We start from the raw sequence: 19608 nt of genomic DNA, 5'->3' as shown, positions 1-19608 counted from the left end.
AAATACATGTATTTATATTGCTCATTAACTGAAGAAATGATTCTATCAGTATCTTCTTTGACTGACAACCTGCCAATAGGCAGAAATATTTTTCACTATCTGGATCAAGTTCAACCCCAAAGCGTTTGTTTTTCACATTTGCTACTCTATTCCATTATGCTTACAAGTTGCAGATATTTAGAATTTATACTTCTCAATAAAATGCAAAATGGCCTTTCTTCTTTTTTTTTTTTAACTAGAAAACAGACCCAAAGATTTTTTCCTTTAGTATTTTTTTTAATTTGAAAGAAAAACTTCTACTGGATTTTTAAAAGAAAGCTATGAAAACATAGTTCTTCGCTTCAGCTGAGTAAAAGCCTCAAATTTGACCTGACAGTTTTTTTCACAATTTCTAGAACTGTTTCACCTCTTTAAAAAAACCAGGTTCCTTAAGGCATGCCAGTTTTCTGCTAGAGTCAACACTGATACCATGGCATAAATTAAAACTGAAGACTCACTAGTTTTCCTTTACTTTTGAGGGTGATCTGGGCCCAATAGGCATTAATATTAAATTATTGCATGTCTTTGTGGAGTGCCTCAAGATATCCTGGAGCAACGAGACACTGTATAGTTAAATTTTCCTGGCTATGTGCTGGTTTATCATCTGAATTTCATTTGATTACTTCAGCACGAGTGAACTAGATGCTGATGACAGCAATATTTCTAATGCACCTTGCAGAAACGCTGAGCAAAATGTGTTCATCTCAAGGGGAACGGTCAGGGCAGCCCAATAATATGGGCTCAGGCCAAAACAGATGTGCAGCCAGCATCCACTGCCTGGCACCAGCTCCAGCCATCATGACATGTGAAGACAGGACTGTGGAGGATGTGAAAATGCATGAAAGAGCAAGGGCAGCTGGACAAATGAGACCCAGCTTTTCCTCCAGCATGGGGAGAAGTCTCATCCAAGCTACAAGCTGCACTGGCAGGAATGATGCTGAGATCTGATTCTTCCATGACATCCAAGCCTACCCTCATTTCTGATGTCTTGCAGCCTTTGACAGAACTTAAATTCAACAGAGAGAAAACCAGAAGCAAGATAGCAACAAAGTCAGCTGGAGAAGAGCAATTTATTCCTTCTCCCTGCACTGGGCAGTTTCACACCAAAGTTCTGGAGAGTATCTTCAGACCTACTAATGCCCTGTGCAAATAAAGAGTCCTTGTGCAGAAACTATCTCTGCTCAGCAATTTGCTTTTAATAATTTCCACCAGCTTTTTTTGACTTCTTATAAAGATCTATCTGTAAGAACGAATTGCTGAGAAATAGTTGCAACATAATGTGACTGACAGTCACTAGATTTTGACATTTGGAGGAGAGGTGCATCGAGTAGGCAGAGGGTTTTATTTACACTACAATACAGAATTTGCTATCTCAGTCAAGTTTAGCTTTTTCCTTTCATGCCTCCGTGCAGTGTTGCTAAAATGACAGTATACCAAGAGGATGACCTTATACTGCAGGAAGAGCAGTGGGATCCGTAAACAGAATCTGTTCATAAGAAATACTATTAAATGCTATCAAGCTTCTGACTGTCATAATAAATACATTCAGAGGCATTTGAAGGGGCAGGCTGAGTGCAATGTAGGTGATCTGACTGGAATATGAAAGGAACGGTGGATGACAAGCTAATTGAATAGAAAAAAACTAATGGATAGTGATGAAGTGATATGGTGTGGGTCACAGCCCAGGACCTGCACTGCTGATGAGCAGTAGAGCTGCTGGGAGAGATTTTGGAGGGATGGGGCAGTCTCTTTTCTTGGCAGGCATCTCGTCCCTGTTTGGCACCCTGCTGAGCAGCATCACTAGGGCAGGCACCCATCTGGCAAAGCTTCCCTGGGAATCATGGACTGAACACCTCCCCCTGCACCCTGACACAGGCATTAAAAATTGAGAGATTGTGAGAGGCATGACATTTATTTCACTGGGAACTGAAATTGGGTATTTGTCCATAAGACAATGTTCTGTGGTCACTGGCCAAATAAAGTGTGAAATGAAAAGGCATATGGTACAAAAAACCAGTTCTCTGTATAAAATTTTTACCAGACATTATGCTTCAAGATAGTGCAACACTTCTCTGGGAACAGGCATTGTCCATGAATGTTAGTAAAAAGGTGAGATGTTGATAAAGGTATTTCCAAGAGCTACAGTTTCCACTATAAAAATATTTTCAAGAGACAGTCAAGAAAGAGTATATGATCTGTCAGGGAGAAAAGCAAAAGAGGTGCTATTTTTGTCTCCTGAAAGATTGGTTGTAATTACAACAGTTGAGAAAAAAGCAGATTACTGGCTCATCTCTTTTCCCTCTGTAGTATTTCCATTGTTTGACATTCTTTTTGATTCAGTAAAAAATCTGAAAAGCCCTCAGCCACTGTGGGTTTTAGGATTAGCAAAGGAAAGGCTATTTTTGTTCAGCCTGAAGCCTATGGTAGGGAGAATTACCAAGAATTCAGTATGCCACTTTGGCAGATCTATAACCCTGCTCACAGCTACTAACATGTTCTGCTCCTTTTGGTGCAAAGGTGAGCATCAGAACATACCTGGGATATGATCTTGAGTTCAACATAACATAAACATACTTTTTAATTAACTTTGTGCTCACATAACTGCTATAGTTTCCTCCAGCATAAATATCAGACACAAACTTTAGGGCTGCTCTGTTTTCCACTGATTATCCATAGACCAGTGGGCTCTATAGACTGAAATAGCAAATACTTAGGAAATCATAACTGTGATAACTTCTCTTCATTTATCTTTTTTATGTTTGAAACTTGAAGGTAGCCAGTGTCCTGGAAATCCTCTCCTTTGCTGCAGTAGCACAGAGCAGCCGTAGGGAACCAGAGGGGTGAACTGGTTGCTTTGATACTCCGGCCACCTTCAGCAACAGTTAGAAAAGGTAGTGACGATCACTACTACAATTATATGAATGAAGCTAGAGACTGAACTTGGTCAACACAACTGAAGCACAGTCTTTGCTTGGTGAAATAAAACTGTTTAAATCAGTATTTGTATTCTTTTCCTTGTTACACAGGTGTTAGCATCTCTAACTGGTTTGGTATCTTTAAAAATGTTGATAGGACCTAGGATTCTGATGATGTCTCTGAACCTGAACAAATAAGTTTCTTTTGGTCAAAATAAATGGAACATGAAAGAAAAGTAGCCCTGTTGGGTTACACCAGAGATCCAGTTACCCCAGTAGCTCTTTCTGAAGTTGTCCCATAACAGATGTGTAAAAGAAAAAGTGGAAGAAACATGATCTTTCCCCTTTTATAACCTCTTTGCTTCTTGAAATCAACAATTAGTATGTCCTGAGCTACATAACAGAAGTGTTAAAAGTTGTCATTGGATCCATTGCTTGCTAACATACCTAATTCCTTTTTGACTTATTTATTTTTTATGCAATATCCTGTAATAATGACCATCAGCATTTAATTATGCATTATACAGAAAGGTACTATCCATTGCCTGATTTAAACTTGAGACCAGAAGATTTCACTGGAGCTCCCTAATAGTGGTTCACATTCCCTGTTTTTTGCATCCATCCTGATTTTGTAGACTTTAATTTCACAAGCCATAGATTGGAAGAGTCCAATGAAATTAATTAAAAGTGATATAAGTATTCTAAATCACAGTTTTAAAACATACTCAACTTATTTTTTAGATGAGGTAATGCACCCAAGTTAGGCTTGAAAAAGAGGAACTTTTGCGCCTTTGAAAAGGCTATCCCTGCTAACACGTTTGTCAACTCTATTGCTGAGTGTTCTTAACCACCTTTTTAGTGAGACACAAGAAGCTGAACAGCTACAAATATCACACCATCTGTAATACTTTCTTTGTATCTTATCTCCAGATTTGGGATTAAAAATGAGGTATAAACAGATGAAAATGCATAGGAATTTTAAAACCTGTAGAATAACTGTCTATTTTAAAATCATAGCCAGCTCAAAGAAATTTTGGCATTATCATCTCATGAAACCTTTGCTGTGGGTTATTAGCTCTTAAACATTGCTTCTATAGAGGAAGAAAGGAGTTGGGGCGAGTGAGTTGATTCAGATAAAACTGCAACAGGATAACCCTTTTACCTGTGCAAAAAGTCCCAAAGATTCTCTGTACTCGGTTAAATTTTGTTTAAAAAATGCTTCCATGCACATCTCCTGGCCAAATTTAGAAATATCCCATGAAAAGCTGTTCTCGCAATTTCATCTTTAGAGTAAATTAAGACAGTACCACTTGCCCACGTGGTCATGAATGTATGAGCACAAAGGTGCAACAGACACACAGAAGCCCATTTCTCTCTGAATATTAGCTTGATTTCAAAACAAAAGAGTTCTCCTGGGCCTACTGCAGCCCTGTTTATTTGAACTGAATTTCTTCCAGGTAAAAAAAGTCAAGCATACACTGTTAATCAGCTTATGCCACTTCTTTTTCAACACTGAAAGACTAAATGGAAATGCTGATCTCTAAAATGCACGTACATGTATGTGTACTCAAACACCTCATTTTATGTATTGATGCTTAATTTAACAGTGAACCCTTCTTCCCTTTATGCTCTTTTGAACATAACCCTACATTATCTTTTCCCAAAAAGCATTGAAATTGCGGGCTTTTTCAAATATTTTTTTTTAAATAGACAAAAGCAAATTTTAGAAAGTGTGCTCCCGAAAGGGTACAATGGGCTTGGTCTGTAATTACGCCATTTCCTAAACACTGAAGCAAACATTGATGTGAGTGGCTGCAAGATTAATGCTACACTGATGACAAAAATGGAAAAACAATTTGGGGAATCAAGAGGTAATTAAATTCTTGACAGACTCACTCGAATAAGGACCATTAGTTATGAATGAATTATTCCCCTGAGGCTTTGATTATATACAGGAAATAGACATTTAACAAGTGATTTCATTGGCAATATAAAGCTTATTATCTCCCCAAATAAATGGCAACATTAATTTACAGGTTTGCAGAGAGTGGTCCTTTCAAACTGAAAAACAGAGTTCTGACTCCTGAAGCTATGCAATATAATGAGCAAGTCCTTTCACAGTGCATTGTTATATATTTTGGTATATTTTGGTATATTTTATACCAAGTTATCTGTATGTGCAAATAATGTCCAGAGGCTGAAGTCTGATTCCACATACCTTATAAATCTGGAAAACTGGTTTCAGTCAGTGCAATTATTCTGCATTTGCATTGAGCTCAGGAGCTGTTCTGTAGAGCAGTAACAGGGAAGTATTTGCAAGTCTGAAATGTTATTTTGCTGGCATGTAGAGGCACGGGACCCACTGCGCTAGGAACTGCACCTTCATAGCAAGAGGAACTTCTTATTCTGCTAATCTGTCTGAGTGAAAGGACAGAATAAAATGGGCTAAAGGAAGTATTATTCCTCTCATTACAGAGGGGAACTGAAGCAAGAAGAGATTAAGAATGAGAATTTCAGACTAGACAGAGGACCACAGGAACAGCAGTTCTGGAAGGGACCTGCTAAACCGTTTGGTTTTATCCCTTGCTAGCACCTACCTACTACTGTGTCCTCTTATCACCCAGTGTTGGCCCTGCCCTGTGTTTTCTGCAGCCAAACAGGACCTTTTGCTGATGGTTTCTGAAGCTCTGTCTCTTAGTTTCTTCACAGAAGCCCTCAGTTGTAAATCCCATACATGCCAACTGGACCGTTTTCAAAAATAAATCCCTGCAAATATCAAGTATTGACTACTGCTACAAGTGCAAGCTACACTTCAGCAGAAAAATATACTTCAACAGCCAGGACTGTGGGCATTTCTCATGCTACAACTTCTGCCAGCCAGACGGCAACGTACAGGCTATGAGACATCAGGCTGGTGAGAACTGTTGACTGTTGGGCACAATAAAGTGGTGCAGCAGAGCGGTAACAGAAGGCACGCCTGTCCAGATAGCGCTGGGGGAAAGGAACTTGCATGTTTTGTGTTGGCTGGCCCGTCGTGGCTGCTGTGAAACACACCCGTGTTGAATGTCTGTCACAACTATCAAAGCAGAACATCCAAACCCTAAATTTTGCATCCAGGACTCTTTAACTTTCAACCTTTTGTTTGAGACTTAGCAGTTTTTGAAGCCCAGCAATTTACACTTCTTGCCCTATTTCATTAAACAATTATCCATCTGCATTGTTTTTTAAAGTCTTTTCTTCTCTATCTGTCATTTACTAAAATCACAGCTATTACAGAATGCTCTTTATTTTCTTAGTATCTTTCAATTAGGAGGTACTGTCCATACTATTACAAAAAGAATATTTAATTATTTCAAAGATTATATCATACTATACTCCTGTCTATATTGCACTATACTCCAGGTCTCGGTTGCAACAATGTAAATATTCCTTATGCTGCTAAAATTTTCTCTACTCTGAAACATACAAAACAATTACAAAGTACAATTTCAAAAGGTTTCGCTATTTACGTACCCCTTTTGCATCAATTACACCAGGTTTCGCGTTGAATTTCACCGTCTTCAAACGTGCACGCTCCTTTCTTTCAACTCTGGGGAAAAGAAAACACAAAGAAACACATGTTGATTATAGCAGTGTTTGGTACGATACGTTTGCTATCTGATCTCCCAAGACCATTGCTGACTTACTATGCATAAAGTGAGCATTTAAAGCAAATTTAATAAACTGGAAAGAGAGGGATGTCAGGTCACTTCCTCAGCAGCAGTTTTCTGGCAAACACAGGACTGCAATCGAGGAACTTTGCCTGTCCTACACCAGCAGAACAGCACTGCCTCCCAGCACACACGGCAGTGTGGTAAAAGCACGTTAAGGACAGATTTACCATCTCTAATTTAAGCTGTCCAAAAACCAGCCAGCATTTAGAGTTCTTCTATGGTCAGAGGAATGAAACAAGAAGAGAGAGAGAATAAGCTGTTCACCTCAGTGCTTTCAGATGTGCACTTTACGATGGAGTAAATTTTAGACCATGCAAATAAGGTAAAGTGAATCCCACAATTTCTGAATCTATTTTTAAAAAAACTCCATGGTTCCTGACTAACGAACTGCTTAAAAAAAACCCCAACCTTAAAAATACCTTTAAAATTAACTTAAACCAGCTGACAAAACAGAACGTGGCACACAGCAGTGGTGAACAGTCTCTAAGCTCATGGCGAATGCAAAGTAAAAGGGATGAAGTTTCACCTGATGGGTTGAGAAGATGTAAGAAATTGCAGTTGTTGGAAAGGAGAGTCTTGCTCCTTTTCCCTCCCATTGCCTCATTTCCCATTGCTCCCAGCAGTTCCCCTCATTGCAGCTTTCTTTGCAGCAGAAAACTAACTGAGTAATAAAAGTGAATTGGTTGTAATGGTTTTAAAGAGTTAATCAGCTGACTGAGATGATCCAGCAGCTTGTCTGGCTGGAGCAGACTGGAAGAGGGGAAGGGGAAGCTCCTTTACCCCATGCTTCAGAGCAATCTTTGCCTTGAATCTCAAAGGAAAACCAGAGAATTTCTTACTAACTTGTGTTTGAGGGAGGTACCTAGAAGTTTTCCAGGGGCCAATGTGTTATTGGGCAATACTTAACAAATATGTTAGGTATTTTAAGTTTTCTCAAATTGTCTCAAACCCATAAACCAACATTCACTACACACACGCAGACGGTCTGCCCGTAGCTTTGCAGAGTCCTTCGCACATGATCACTGTTTAAAGCTTAGGTTCTCCAATACTGACTTTACAATGCCATAGATTTTTAAGGGTCTTGCCCTGAGCTTGATTGAAATAATTTTGCAAATGCTATAACTGGAAAGTTTTTCTTGTTTTAAAAACTTTATTTACAAATTAACTTCAATTTTATCTTCTGAAAGATGGAGGTATGCTATTTGTTACAATATTCAAGTGCAGAGAAACTTTCTTGAGGCTTTGATTACTTCAAACTGCACAGTTTTGCTCAAAAGAGCATTTTTGAGGAGATGTACAAACGCTCAGGGGCAGAAGAGCTATTTTCAGCCACTCTAAAACGCTGTGAATTGGGTGGGTGGTCTTATTTAAACCATGCCCTCCACAAACATTTGCAAGCAGATAGAATGCAAAAGAATTTGTTTTTCTGACTCATTTCAATGAAGATCTCATTGTGAGTGGGTGAGTTCTGAAAACAAAGATGGGCAGGTTCACACTACCAAATAGTGTGGCCAATTGGAAAGGACACAAACTGTACATTTCAAGGGTTTTTCTTTGGGCTAGTTCTAGTCTGGCCCCGTGAACTGACCACCCATTAGCAGGTGGATGCATTAGGTGAGCTCATCTTGAAGATCAGTTTACTACAAACAAATCTAGTACATGTTCACGATTTCTTCACCATGAGGGTGGTGAGGCACCGGCACAGGTTGCCCAGAGAAGCTGTGGATGCCCCATCCCTGGAAGTGTTCAAGACCAGGTTGGATGGGGCTTTGGGCAGCTTGGTCTGGTGGAAGGTGTCCCTGCCTGTGGCAGGGGGGTTGGAATAGATGATCTCTAAGGTCCCTCCCAACCCAAATCATTCTGTGGTTCTATGAGTCCATGAAGCTATCCATGTCCCTACTCACCTTGACTAATATGGTCATTACTGTGAAAGTGACATTTACTACCTTTGCAAAATCATCTACAGAATCTATCATCTACTGGCCTAAGCAAAAAAAATCTGGTCATCTACCTATAATTGAAACAGTAACTCTATTTGTCTAAGATTAGGAATTGTTCTGGGTAATCTAATTGAATCCCGCAAAGCCAGCTTATAAGTGCTCGATTTTGTATTTTTACTAGACAATAAATAGCTGGGAAAAAAAGTGAGGTTTATTATATCCTCCAAACTAGTCCACACACTACCCTTTTTCTAACTCACAGTTTCCCACAAATGTCATTAGAATACAATCCTGCAAATCTCTTGGTTTCTAAGTCTGGATGGTAAGAATACATAGTTTCTGATAATTATTTTCTAAAATATAAACTCTGGTCTTTTGACAGAATGATAATTAACATGTTTCCTTCTGTCTGAGTGGGCTTACATATTTCCTACTGGAATAGTGAATGTTGGTTACTATAGTTACAGTTTAAATTTAGAATAAATTCCCTGTAAGTGTGGAATATTCACATGCAGCTTTCAAATTAAATCTATGTTATTAAAAACACATGAACAGTCTCAAACTTAAACTAGCAGATTAAGTCCCTTGGTAGTACCGGTACGAAATGAAGACTTGAGGCTGTGTAATTGCCTAAATAGGATGGATGCCTTCAGAGAAAATAATTAGCTCAAATGAACACAGTATTCTACTTATTAATGTGTGTTAACATTTAAACTCATTCCAGTCCTGTCTAACTTCCTAAAACTTCTGCTTTTAACTTCATTTCTTATTCACTGCATAAAGGAATTTGGAAATTAACCCTGGATCTTATTTAAGTGGATCTTATTTATGAAATTCATCATAATTGCGTTAGCAGCCATGGAGGCTTTTTTCCTGCTTTCTACAGGCGTAGCAGACATATGAGAAGCTGCAGAAACATCCTGCATTGCTTTTAGAAGTATATAAATAATGTCATTAAGTGCCATTAATCCTCCAGGCAAACATACCAATAACGTTCATACATGCTCAGCGTGCCTGCCGAATATTACAAACATTTCATAATCTGGTACTGTATTAAGGATAGCACACAGTTGCCTCCCATTACAATTTTCCTGACACCTTCCACAATAAAACTGTTCTTGGTTACTTATAATTTAGCTGAACTGCAAACTTCCAAGCTGAAATTTCCTGTGTTTCAGGGTGATTACATTACTGTTGCTGCCAAAAGTGTCAATGAAATAGGTTAGCTGTTGTTGGAAAAAGGCTAGGATAAAATAAATGCATTTGCCCAGTTTATAATATACTCTTAAAGCACTTCAGCTCAGGTGTTCTACTGCCTTCATGTCTTGGGTCTGGGACTTGAAACGTGGCAGTGGGTTGCTCTGGTGTCAGGAATATACTTCTTTTTTCCTGAAGGAGTCAACCCAATATCTGAATGTCTGAAAAGCTTTGGTTTTACATACTGTGGAAAATGCTGTTGGAATTTAGCTTGGTTCTCCAAAGATTTAGTCTTTGTTGAGGTGGTCATGGTGCAGGACTGCAATGAACTAAGATGTTCCCATCATTTCTCATCTGAGCTACCAGGACACTTTTGCCATAGATAGAGCTGAAAAGGGAACTAAAATGATGAAGATAAAAAGTATTGAGTATCTGTTCTTTTAGCATCATTGATCCAGCTCTTAGAAAATACATTTTTTTAAAGGAACACTAGTTCAAGTACTTTTAGTACTTTTTTTGAGTCTTTCGGTTTGTAATTGCTATATTTAAGGACAAATAAACTTGACTCCCTTTTTTCAGCAAGAAAAAGGGAGTTTAGGCACAAAGGGTTTTTTTTCAGCAGCTGACATTGCAAATGCCTAAATAGCATACAAGTGTAAATTCCTTACATTTCTTTAGCTGACAGCAAACCTGCCATCCCTTGGACAACGTTTTGATCAATCAGCTGGGGAAATTGCTTTTAAAGGAAGGAATGTTTCACTTCAAACCGTATCCATTTTTCATTCACCACTGCTGCACAAAGCAGCATTATACGGGATTGTGCAAAAAAAAAATGAAGTGAAGGGGGAGGATTCCTCTCTACCAAATTTGCAGAGGCCCAAATTTGCAACCCTGACTTGCCTGATGTAGACATTGCTCCTGTGCCTCTTTCTAATTATATATCTGCTCGATAGAGCTATGCCTAAAGGATGAGGAAAGCACAGATACGATTTCCAAAACTACTTCATGGCTCAAGTCCTATTTTCAAAAGTGCCTAGGGGTCACTGAAAGCCAATGAGATTTCAAGAAATGTTCAAAGACACCTACATCCAGCATTTGAATGTGACTTGGGAGCTGAAAAGCTCTGAGCCCCACATGGAGACAGCATTGCCTGGCACAACTGATGGGGATTGCACCTCCAGCTTTCCACCCGCTTTGCAAGTGTAGCTCCCTGCAGAAACACTTCTGTGTACAGGGAAATGGTCTAAGACCACCTGAAATCTGGGACAGATGGAGTATACTCTGTATTCTCGTTTTCTCTTGAAACTGTTCTTGGTAGTAGACACTTCATGGCCCTTTTTTCAACAATGGTGAGGTTTCATTCTCTTCTTCCCATGTAAAGTTAAAGAAATGGAGAGACACATTGAAAATATACCTCAGCCTTCAGTGTTTCCTCACTAGCAAGTTCAAGACTTCAGTTCTTTGGGATGCTATTCTCTTCCTACTTCTCTTCTGATGAACTTATTACTGGGATGCAACACTCGCTGCACTGCAATGTCTATCTGCTTTTGTGTTTCTGGGCACATGTAGCTGTTGAAAATAGGCCTCTAGAATTTTTAAAAATGAGACTTTCAGTTCTTTGTGTGCACTGCAAACAAAAAGAAATCAAGCATAACTCAACCAGACATGAACTGTGATCCTACATTGTTGGGGGTTAATGGACCACTGGGAATTTTCTCAGTGCCTTTCTAAAAGCACTTACCAGTCTTCACAGTGGAGAAGTAAAATATCAAGTGAGACATGCTTTAATCTTCAATAACAGTATTCATCACTGATGTAGAATATAGATGCAAATTGCAAACTGGTGTTAAGGAGGAAATAAAATGGTTACAGTAGCCCAATTTGCACAGATTTGGCACTGAGGTGATCTGCAGAATTAAAGTTATTTCCAAATCCAGCATGAGAACTGTAGTAAGGAGAGTTATCAAGTAGAAGAATGCAATGTAAAATGGATACTTGAAAAATTTTGCTATATTTTACATCTTTGTTAACATGTTTCTTCTTGTCTTGCTTCATCATATCATGTGGTCCTCCACATTATATTTGCTTTGTTTGCCCATCAAGTGAAAGACAAGTGAAAATATGTATTACTATTTATAGTCCAAATGTGTGGACTCAGTCCATAGTTTTTTATTGCTTCCTTCCTCTGCACTGCTTAGTCTTGTTTATGTGAGGTCTGAGCTTACCAATAGATTGCAATTCTCAAAATTATTTTTGAGCATTCCTGAAGTGGCATTTTTGCAACAGAACATGTTCAGGAGAGAACGTGCTCTCATTCAGCTCTCCACCTTCAGTGACTTGCTTATAGACAGCAGCTCAGCACCTGGTCAATATTTTGTGAAAAGAGTAGACCTAATGCCATTAGGAAGTGAATTCTCATAAAATTGTAGAACAACCTTATTCTATTTAAAGGCTAAGGGGAGTTTTCATTCACATTAAAGTTTCCGATCATTGCAAGAGAACAGGAAGAAGTTTATACATACACATACATATCAATTATTTTTTCTGATTAGATTAGTAAGTATAGTTAGGTAGCTTATTTGAGACAAAGCTTACATGTTAAAAAGCCATGTTAAACAGTTTTATCATCTAAGGATTAAAGTCTTAAGGGATATTTAGAAAGGCAGACAATTTATAGGAAACCATTAAAAATAAAACTCATTTGAGTGGATAAACATGCCCTTCTGCCAGGCTGAGCAGAATAACAAATTTAAGTTGGCTTTTTGCCCACAGGGACTTCTCTGCTGGGAACACCGCTTGCTCCTTGTCCTTAAAGGTTTGTGAAACATTGTTTTTTATGTACTTTTTCCCCCATTTTACTCCGAAAGAAGAGCATGGTTACATGTATTTGTGGGGAGAATGTTGTCTATTTGAGAACACAAATATCAGGCTGGTACCATCATACACCTTCAGCCGGTAATACAGACACAAATTGCATAACATTTGGCAGTCAGATGTACTTAAACTACCTGAAAATGGATAGCTTAGAATGATGTCCAGTCTGAGACCAGCTTTGTGGCTGCACATCTTAAAGACGACAGAAAGATTAGTGTAAGTATTTCAATGTTTTAGGACCAAATCCTTCTTGGCTACAGTGGGAGCAGTAGTAAAAGTGGTGAGAATTTACACACAGCAGTTCTGGGGCAAGCTGTGTGAAAGCGCAGACTAAATTACTTTCAGACCCACAGACCCAAGTCAAGCAGATACACACGTCATAGAAAATACTGAAGCTTAACATTCATGAAGTGGGAAGTTGCTGTTGTGTGGGGCTTGCGATGTAGGAGCTTTTCTGTGTGCAGAGACTCAGCAAAGAAAAAGTGAACAGAACTGGAGGTGTAAAATCAATGCTACAGCAAATTAAAATCTCCTTACTACTGAATTAGAGCATCTGTCTAGGAATTTAATACACTCTAACTTATGCACTTTGGTTTCATGCTTTTGGTTGATTTGCTTTAACTAATGTGGGTGTCTCCATGGAGAGGGAATCTTAGACATAGGCTGCTCAGCTTGCTGCTGCCCTTTATGGGAAGCTGAATTTGTTTTGTTTATCCAGACAATAGAAAGGACAATGAGGCAAATAAAAATTCTTGTGATCAAAAGCCCAGCATATGTAGAAATTCTAATCTAAATCTATACATCTAAATGTAACAAAAATCCAGTGTAAAATGAATTCTGTTGATCATTCCAGTATAAAATCGTAATTTTTGATGGTAGAGGAGCAATTCATGTGTGTAAACATGGTGCATCGATAATACCACAGGCTGCCTGAGAGATTGGGACAGGACTGGTAGTTATGTCCCCTCACCTTGGAGACCCTGCCCAGCATAACAACTGTGCCCTGCTCTCACCTTAGATGTAGCTTGGATAAATCTTTTTGGCAGGTGTAGAACCAGGAGAAATTTGGCCTGCAATATTCATACATTAATATTATACAATAAGAACTATTTGGTGACTCTTAAACCACAACTGAACCGGTTTGCAGACTCTTATGCTGAAGTCCTACTGTTCCCAACATCAATATGATACAATATCACAACACTTTTATAGCATTATATTTGGGTTCTACCCTACTGGCTACTCAGTCTCATGGTTGAGAGCAACAGCTGTAATCAAACGATAAATACATACTGACAAATGGACAAAATGTTATTTTCAGATGCAGAAAGGGTTGCAATGATATTTTAGCACTGCAGGATACTGAGCGTTTAGTTTTTGTTAATCCCCACTGAGGTCACCAGCTCACCAGTTCATGAGATTTGGTCCTTGCACAGATCGGTGGAGAAACAGGGCCACTCTCCTTTCTTTGTGCTGCCTCCTCCAGCTGCAGTGCTACCCTCCAAAACTCCCTCTTAAAGCCTGACTTTACAATTTAAGAGGCAACAAGTCCACGCATTGGCAGCAACACTGAAATCTAATGACAAATAGCTTTCAAACTCTACTGAACCACTAAGAGGTAAAGTCTGGTAATGTATCCAACATCCTGAAGAGAATAGAGTGGCAACTCCCCTATAATTATAAATTATGATTTATTCTGGTATATCACATATATCATAGAGGAGAAAATGAGTATGGAGTCTTGATTTATCATTCAAAATTTCTCTTATCAGCTCATGCTAAAATGGCACTGTGTGAAGGGCCCTCCTGTAAAAGAGGTAAAAAAAATGCAAAACTAAATACATGGAAAGCAATTACTATTACACAGCACCTTAACGAAGGAATACAATATACTTATTATGGCTTTGTGTGTATATATGCATACGTATATATATACACACACCAAAATAAAATTGAAGCAGTCACTGGCTTTCAGAGCTATTCCATAATGATTTCACTTACGAATAATGCGGGAATTGTATATTAGCTGTTGCTGGACAGGAGCTAAGGTAGTAAAGCAGATAGCTAAAAGACTCACCCTGGCACTAATAATCCCTGGATCTGTATAGCCTCTCCCTGACCCAAAGTGCAAAAATTGTTACAGTCCCACAGGATAGTATTCCTGAATATATACATAGGCACAAGTAGTCCAAGCATAACACCAAAACCAAACCCCACCAAACCATCCCCCTAAAAAAACCCCAAACCCTAAAGAAAAGGGACAGAAAATGAATGGGGGATTGAAAAGTACAAGACAAATACAGAAATCTCTTCAACCTACAACATCATAGGAAGTTGGGCTTGCAGGACGAGTCACAGCCCAACAAACAGCTACAGATGCTCTTTTTCTCCTGTTCTATCACAAGGCATATTTTACTGCTAGATATGACATATGCTGTATTACATATCATACAATGCCTATAGAAATAGTCCCATATAAACTATAAGAGGTATAGCACCCTGGAGTAAAGAGCTTAAATGAAGATTTCCATGCCATAGTTGCTCACAGTTGGTCAAATGAATCCCAGGACTACTCTATTTTAGATCAAGCCTCTCATAGTCAGTAACCCACACCCGCAGAGGAAATTCAACTCTGAATTTGTACATTCTGGCAACTATGATGAGCTTTATTCTCTGTAGCTCAGCCCTGTGTGCATTGATTGCTTATCCTCCCCTTGCAGGGTGTAAATGACCACAGAAGATGCTGGCAAGAACACATCAGTCTCACTGGCTGTGAGGGACCATCCAGAATCCACAGAAAGAAAATAATACTCACTTTTCAGTGCATTGGAAAAAAATAACCTTACACAACTGAAACCTTTTATGGAATAATAGCAAGCCCCCTCCACCCCAGCTCAGGTGTATCACATCATTACATTAATGCAGACAGAAAATCAGATGCCATTGATTTTTCCAGACCTCTTAGATTCACTAGTGAAGAAACAGGATGACAAGTGGAGAACATGGTAGCTATACTTGTACCTTTTCAAATTCAAGACTCTTATTTTTAGACTGTAACCAACCTATTTTCATCTTGCTTCTCTCTTTTTTTTTTTCTCTTTTCTCCCAGTGTTTCCTAAGCCACATCTTTTTCTTAGGCTGCACCAAATGTCTGACCTTGACTAGAGAGCCTCTATCTTTTGTCCTTGAAAACATCACTGTGCAGGTAAACCAATAAGCTTTAGGCACTTACATCCTCTCCACCTTACAGAAGCTACAACTCCACATCTTTATCAGTTGCTTTGCTTTGCCCTTTTTTCCCCCTATAGTCATTTTATTAAGTATGACAGCTTTTTGTAGCTTTTCATAGCACGCACCACACTGTGAGTGAGCTTTGTGCATGTGCTTCCCTCAGTAATAACTGAATACTTTCCCCTTTTCCCATGTGCGATCCAATCATGTCATTACAACAGTATTTACTGTAGCAATTAATAGTAGACAAGCATTCCTTTTTCAGTATCTAGAGACTAAATCTGTTCAATGGGAACATTTTTGCCATCTTAAAGATTATAATGTAGTTTTTATTTCTATCTATAATACAACTCCAAAATTTTTATTTTTTTTTTTTTACCTGAAAATCCTGGTGTGGTTGCTATTCAAACATAGTTATGATTAGAGAAAATAAGGTCCTTGCAGGGCAGGGCTCATGTCAACAAGGTATTTGGTGGCCTCTCAGTTTACTTTTACATGATTTAGAGCAAGGAGTACCATGAGCTGTATCAGCATCTGGGCCAACTCTCTTGAAACAGCACCAGGTGCTCTATAAAGCATAAAACATCCCATTTCCCCACTATAAAAAATACGCATGATCATTTTTATATTAATGCTAAAGCTGAAATAGCTAGGAATAGAAAGTTTATCTGCAGTATGGGAGCACTGCTGCAAAAGAGAAATGTAATGTGGTTTGACAGATTTCATCTTCCTCCTACCCTTTCAGTTCTTGACCTTTCTATAGCAACTATCAACAGAGGCAGAAAGTAATACTGATTTGTGCGGTAGTTCTGATGCTATCAGAGACTTGTGGCCAATTTGACAAAAGCACCTAGACGGAGTAAACAATACAAACAATGAGAGAGATTCAGATGTCTGTTCTCTCTCCGTCAGTCAGCATGAATCCATCATAGCTGAACAAAGATCCAGATTTACCTTGGAGAGTGGATGAAAGTTCCTTCATTTACATTATATGAAAAATTTACTGTGATATTGATTATCCACCAGTTTCCAGGCAGGCAGAGGTTAAATTAACAGATTTTGAAGCCAAAAAGGACCATTATATAATTTAGTGTCATTTTTTACATCGCACAGGCTGAGAAGTTTAATCCCATTACTCTCTCAAAAGAAAGACATACAGTCTTGATTTGAAAATGTCAAGACATTCATTACATCCCTCAGCAGTTTGATGCAATGGCTAATCACCCTGACATTAAAACATGTGCTCCACTTTAAATTCAGAGCTAATTCCCAGACTTGGGTTCTCATTCTTCCTTTTTCTGCCAAAGTTGTTTAGTAGATGGTGCTCTCTCCTCCTTTCCCCCTTTCTTTGTGAAGTTACTAATCCGTTATAATTGAGTCACCTTTTCAGTTTATTTTCAGTAAACAGCCTGAGCTCTTTAAATCTCACAGCAAAAATCCTATCTTCCAACTCTTGAAATAGTAACTGTGGGATTTTCCTCTACTTTCCCCATTTTTTCAGTAGATTGATGCACCCTGTCTTGAGAATAAAATGTAATATTTTAACATCATGGCCAAGGAGGTAGGAAGGAGGAGGCAGCACTCACCTCCTCTTGCTGGGTATAACTCCCATCTCCTCACTGTCTCCCTCCAGAGTGACTCTCCTTGCCTGCCACCACTCATCGTCCGAGGCGTTGATGACATGAAGGATGTCTCCATACTTAAAACTGAGTCCTTGGCTTGGGAGGCCACTGTCTTTGCTCTTGTCATAGTCAAACATGGCTCTGTGAAAGGAAAGAAAGATATGAAGACAGGTGATTATATCAGTCTTGGGAACATTTACTTCTGAACAATTTGTCATATTTTATGTTACAGCTAACCCTTGCTCCTTTCCAAAGGGAAAGGTCTTTTTCAGAGGAAAACTTTCCACTGTGAAGTTAATCTTTACAGAATCCTCTTTTTTAAGAGAAACTGAACAGTAAAATACGGTATTTACTGTTTCACTTGGTAAAGAACAATCACCATATCAGAGTATCTAGTAAACTAAGCCGGTAGCCAGAAGCCCTCCTTGTCACCTTGCCAACAGCAATTTCACAGAATCTCAGAATCGGCTTGGTTAGAAGAGACCTCTGGGATCATCGAGTCCAACCTTTGCCCTAACACCTCGCGTCAATCAGACCATGGCACTAAGTGCCACCTCCAGTCTTTTCTTAAACACCTCCAGGGATGGGGACTCCACCACCTCCCTGGGCAGCTCTTTCCAATGCATAACGACCCTTTCTGTGAATAAATGCCTCTTAATTTGTGGCTGTTGATCTTCTCCTTTTCTCACTCTTCCCTGTGCTCAGACAGGGGGGTGTCTGGCGGACAGGCATGCATTGGAAGGACTAAATACAAGGGACCAAAACCGTGTCAGGGTAATGCATTTCTTTCGGTGAATGGATGCACCTATCTTAGCATCTAGTTCAGACCAGAAGTAAGCTTCCAAAGGGAATTTCTTCATTATTCCCACTCACAGTGCTTTGGTTCATGTCCTGGAGCTGTGTTAGGATGCACAAACTGGATTCCCAGAATTTGAAACTAAACTGAAAGATGCCCTGATCAGAATAGCACTAGTCTGGCATACACCTCCCCAAAAGCACTCAGGGGGCACACAGCACCACTGCTTTCACTGCCCACGTCCAGTCCCCCTGGGCTGCTTAACCAGCCCTCCCTATTTCCTTTGATGTTGAAGATGTTTTCCACCAGTTTCAAGTGGACCTTTATCTTGGGTATGCCAATGCCAAAAACATCCCATGTATAGGACATGTATATTAATATAGGACGTATATGTAAGTCTCGTGACTCCATAAACACAAACCAAGAGCTAGCTTTAATGTACCTGGCTATCAAACTGTGGCTGGGCATAGCTCAGCATGAACTTACTGCCTAAATATTCAACCCAGATCCCGTGAAAGATCTTCAGCCTCCCTGGGCTCTGTATTACCAAGCCACAGTGATACCAATTCTGAGCCTCGTCGAGTCCTACACCTGGCACCTACATCAGCAGTCTCCAGGGCAGACACACTCCAGTTTCTCAGAAGAAGACCCTGCATGTGAATCCCAGCAAGGCTCTACATAAGTGCAGGTCACTCGTCGGAGTTACCTAGCTAAAAATACAGATCTTGGTTTCTTACAGGAAAAAAATACTTGGGAATATTTTTCCCATATAAAATATTGTTTAAAGATCACACCTGTCAAGAACTGATGTTTATTTCCTACAGGGAAAATAGTATGATTATAATCCTGAACTACAGAAGTGTTAGATAACTAAACTCCCAAGAGATGTATATTCCTACTCCTTTATTGTCAGAAATAAAGCCATGGCAATCTCTTCACTGGTAAACACTTCTGTGAGAAGGATTTGATATAATTAATTGCTGTGCATTGTAGTGTAATTGCACAGAATGATTATAGCAGCTTTATGGGTAGATTTAAAACACTCAAGGCTACCTCTCATAATGAGGAGAACTTAAAAAAAAGTTATCAGAGTTGTAACTATGAAACCAAAATAATTTAAAAGCTCTCATAAGCACTCATTCTGCATGAAAGGTCTGGTTCAGGAGGAGGAAAAATGCTATTTGGAATGTGTCTTCTCATAAAGAGTTTATAGTCATGTACTAACATCTTCAGAAAAGCCCAGATAATTCCCTTCTCTGAGGACGAAGACAATAAATAATC

General features: G+C 39.1%; 1 protein-coding gene across 1 annotated transcript in view; it reads right to left on the bottom strand.

Annotated features, from left to right (window-relative positions):
• The window catches only part of LOC104158298 (disks large homolog 2), a 118684-nt gene that overhangs the window by 31890 nt on the left and 67186 nt on the right, over window positions 1–19608 (bottom strand). The window contains exons 3-4 of the mRNA XM_009695905.1: window positions 17496–17672; window positions 6468–6543 (exon numbers count right to left, since the gene is read on the bottom strand). Coding sequence (XP_009694207.1) covers window positions 6468–6543; window positions 17496–17672 — 253 coding nt within the window. The remainder of the gene's footprint in view (window positions 1–6467; window positions 6544–17495; window positions 17673–19608) is intronic.

This window comes from Cariama cristata, unplaced genomic scaffold, assembly GCF_000690535.1.
Source record: "Cariama cristata isolate BGI_N322 unplaced genomic scaffold, ASM69053v1 scaffold612, whole genome shotgun sequence".
Lineage (NCBI taxonomy): Eukaryota > Metazoa > Chordata > Aves > Cariamiformes > Cariamidae > Cariama > Cariama cristata.
The sequence above is the reverse complement of the archived record's forward strand: the minus strand, read 5'-3'. Positions and strand labels throughout refer to the sequence as shown.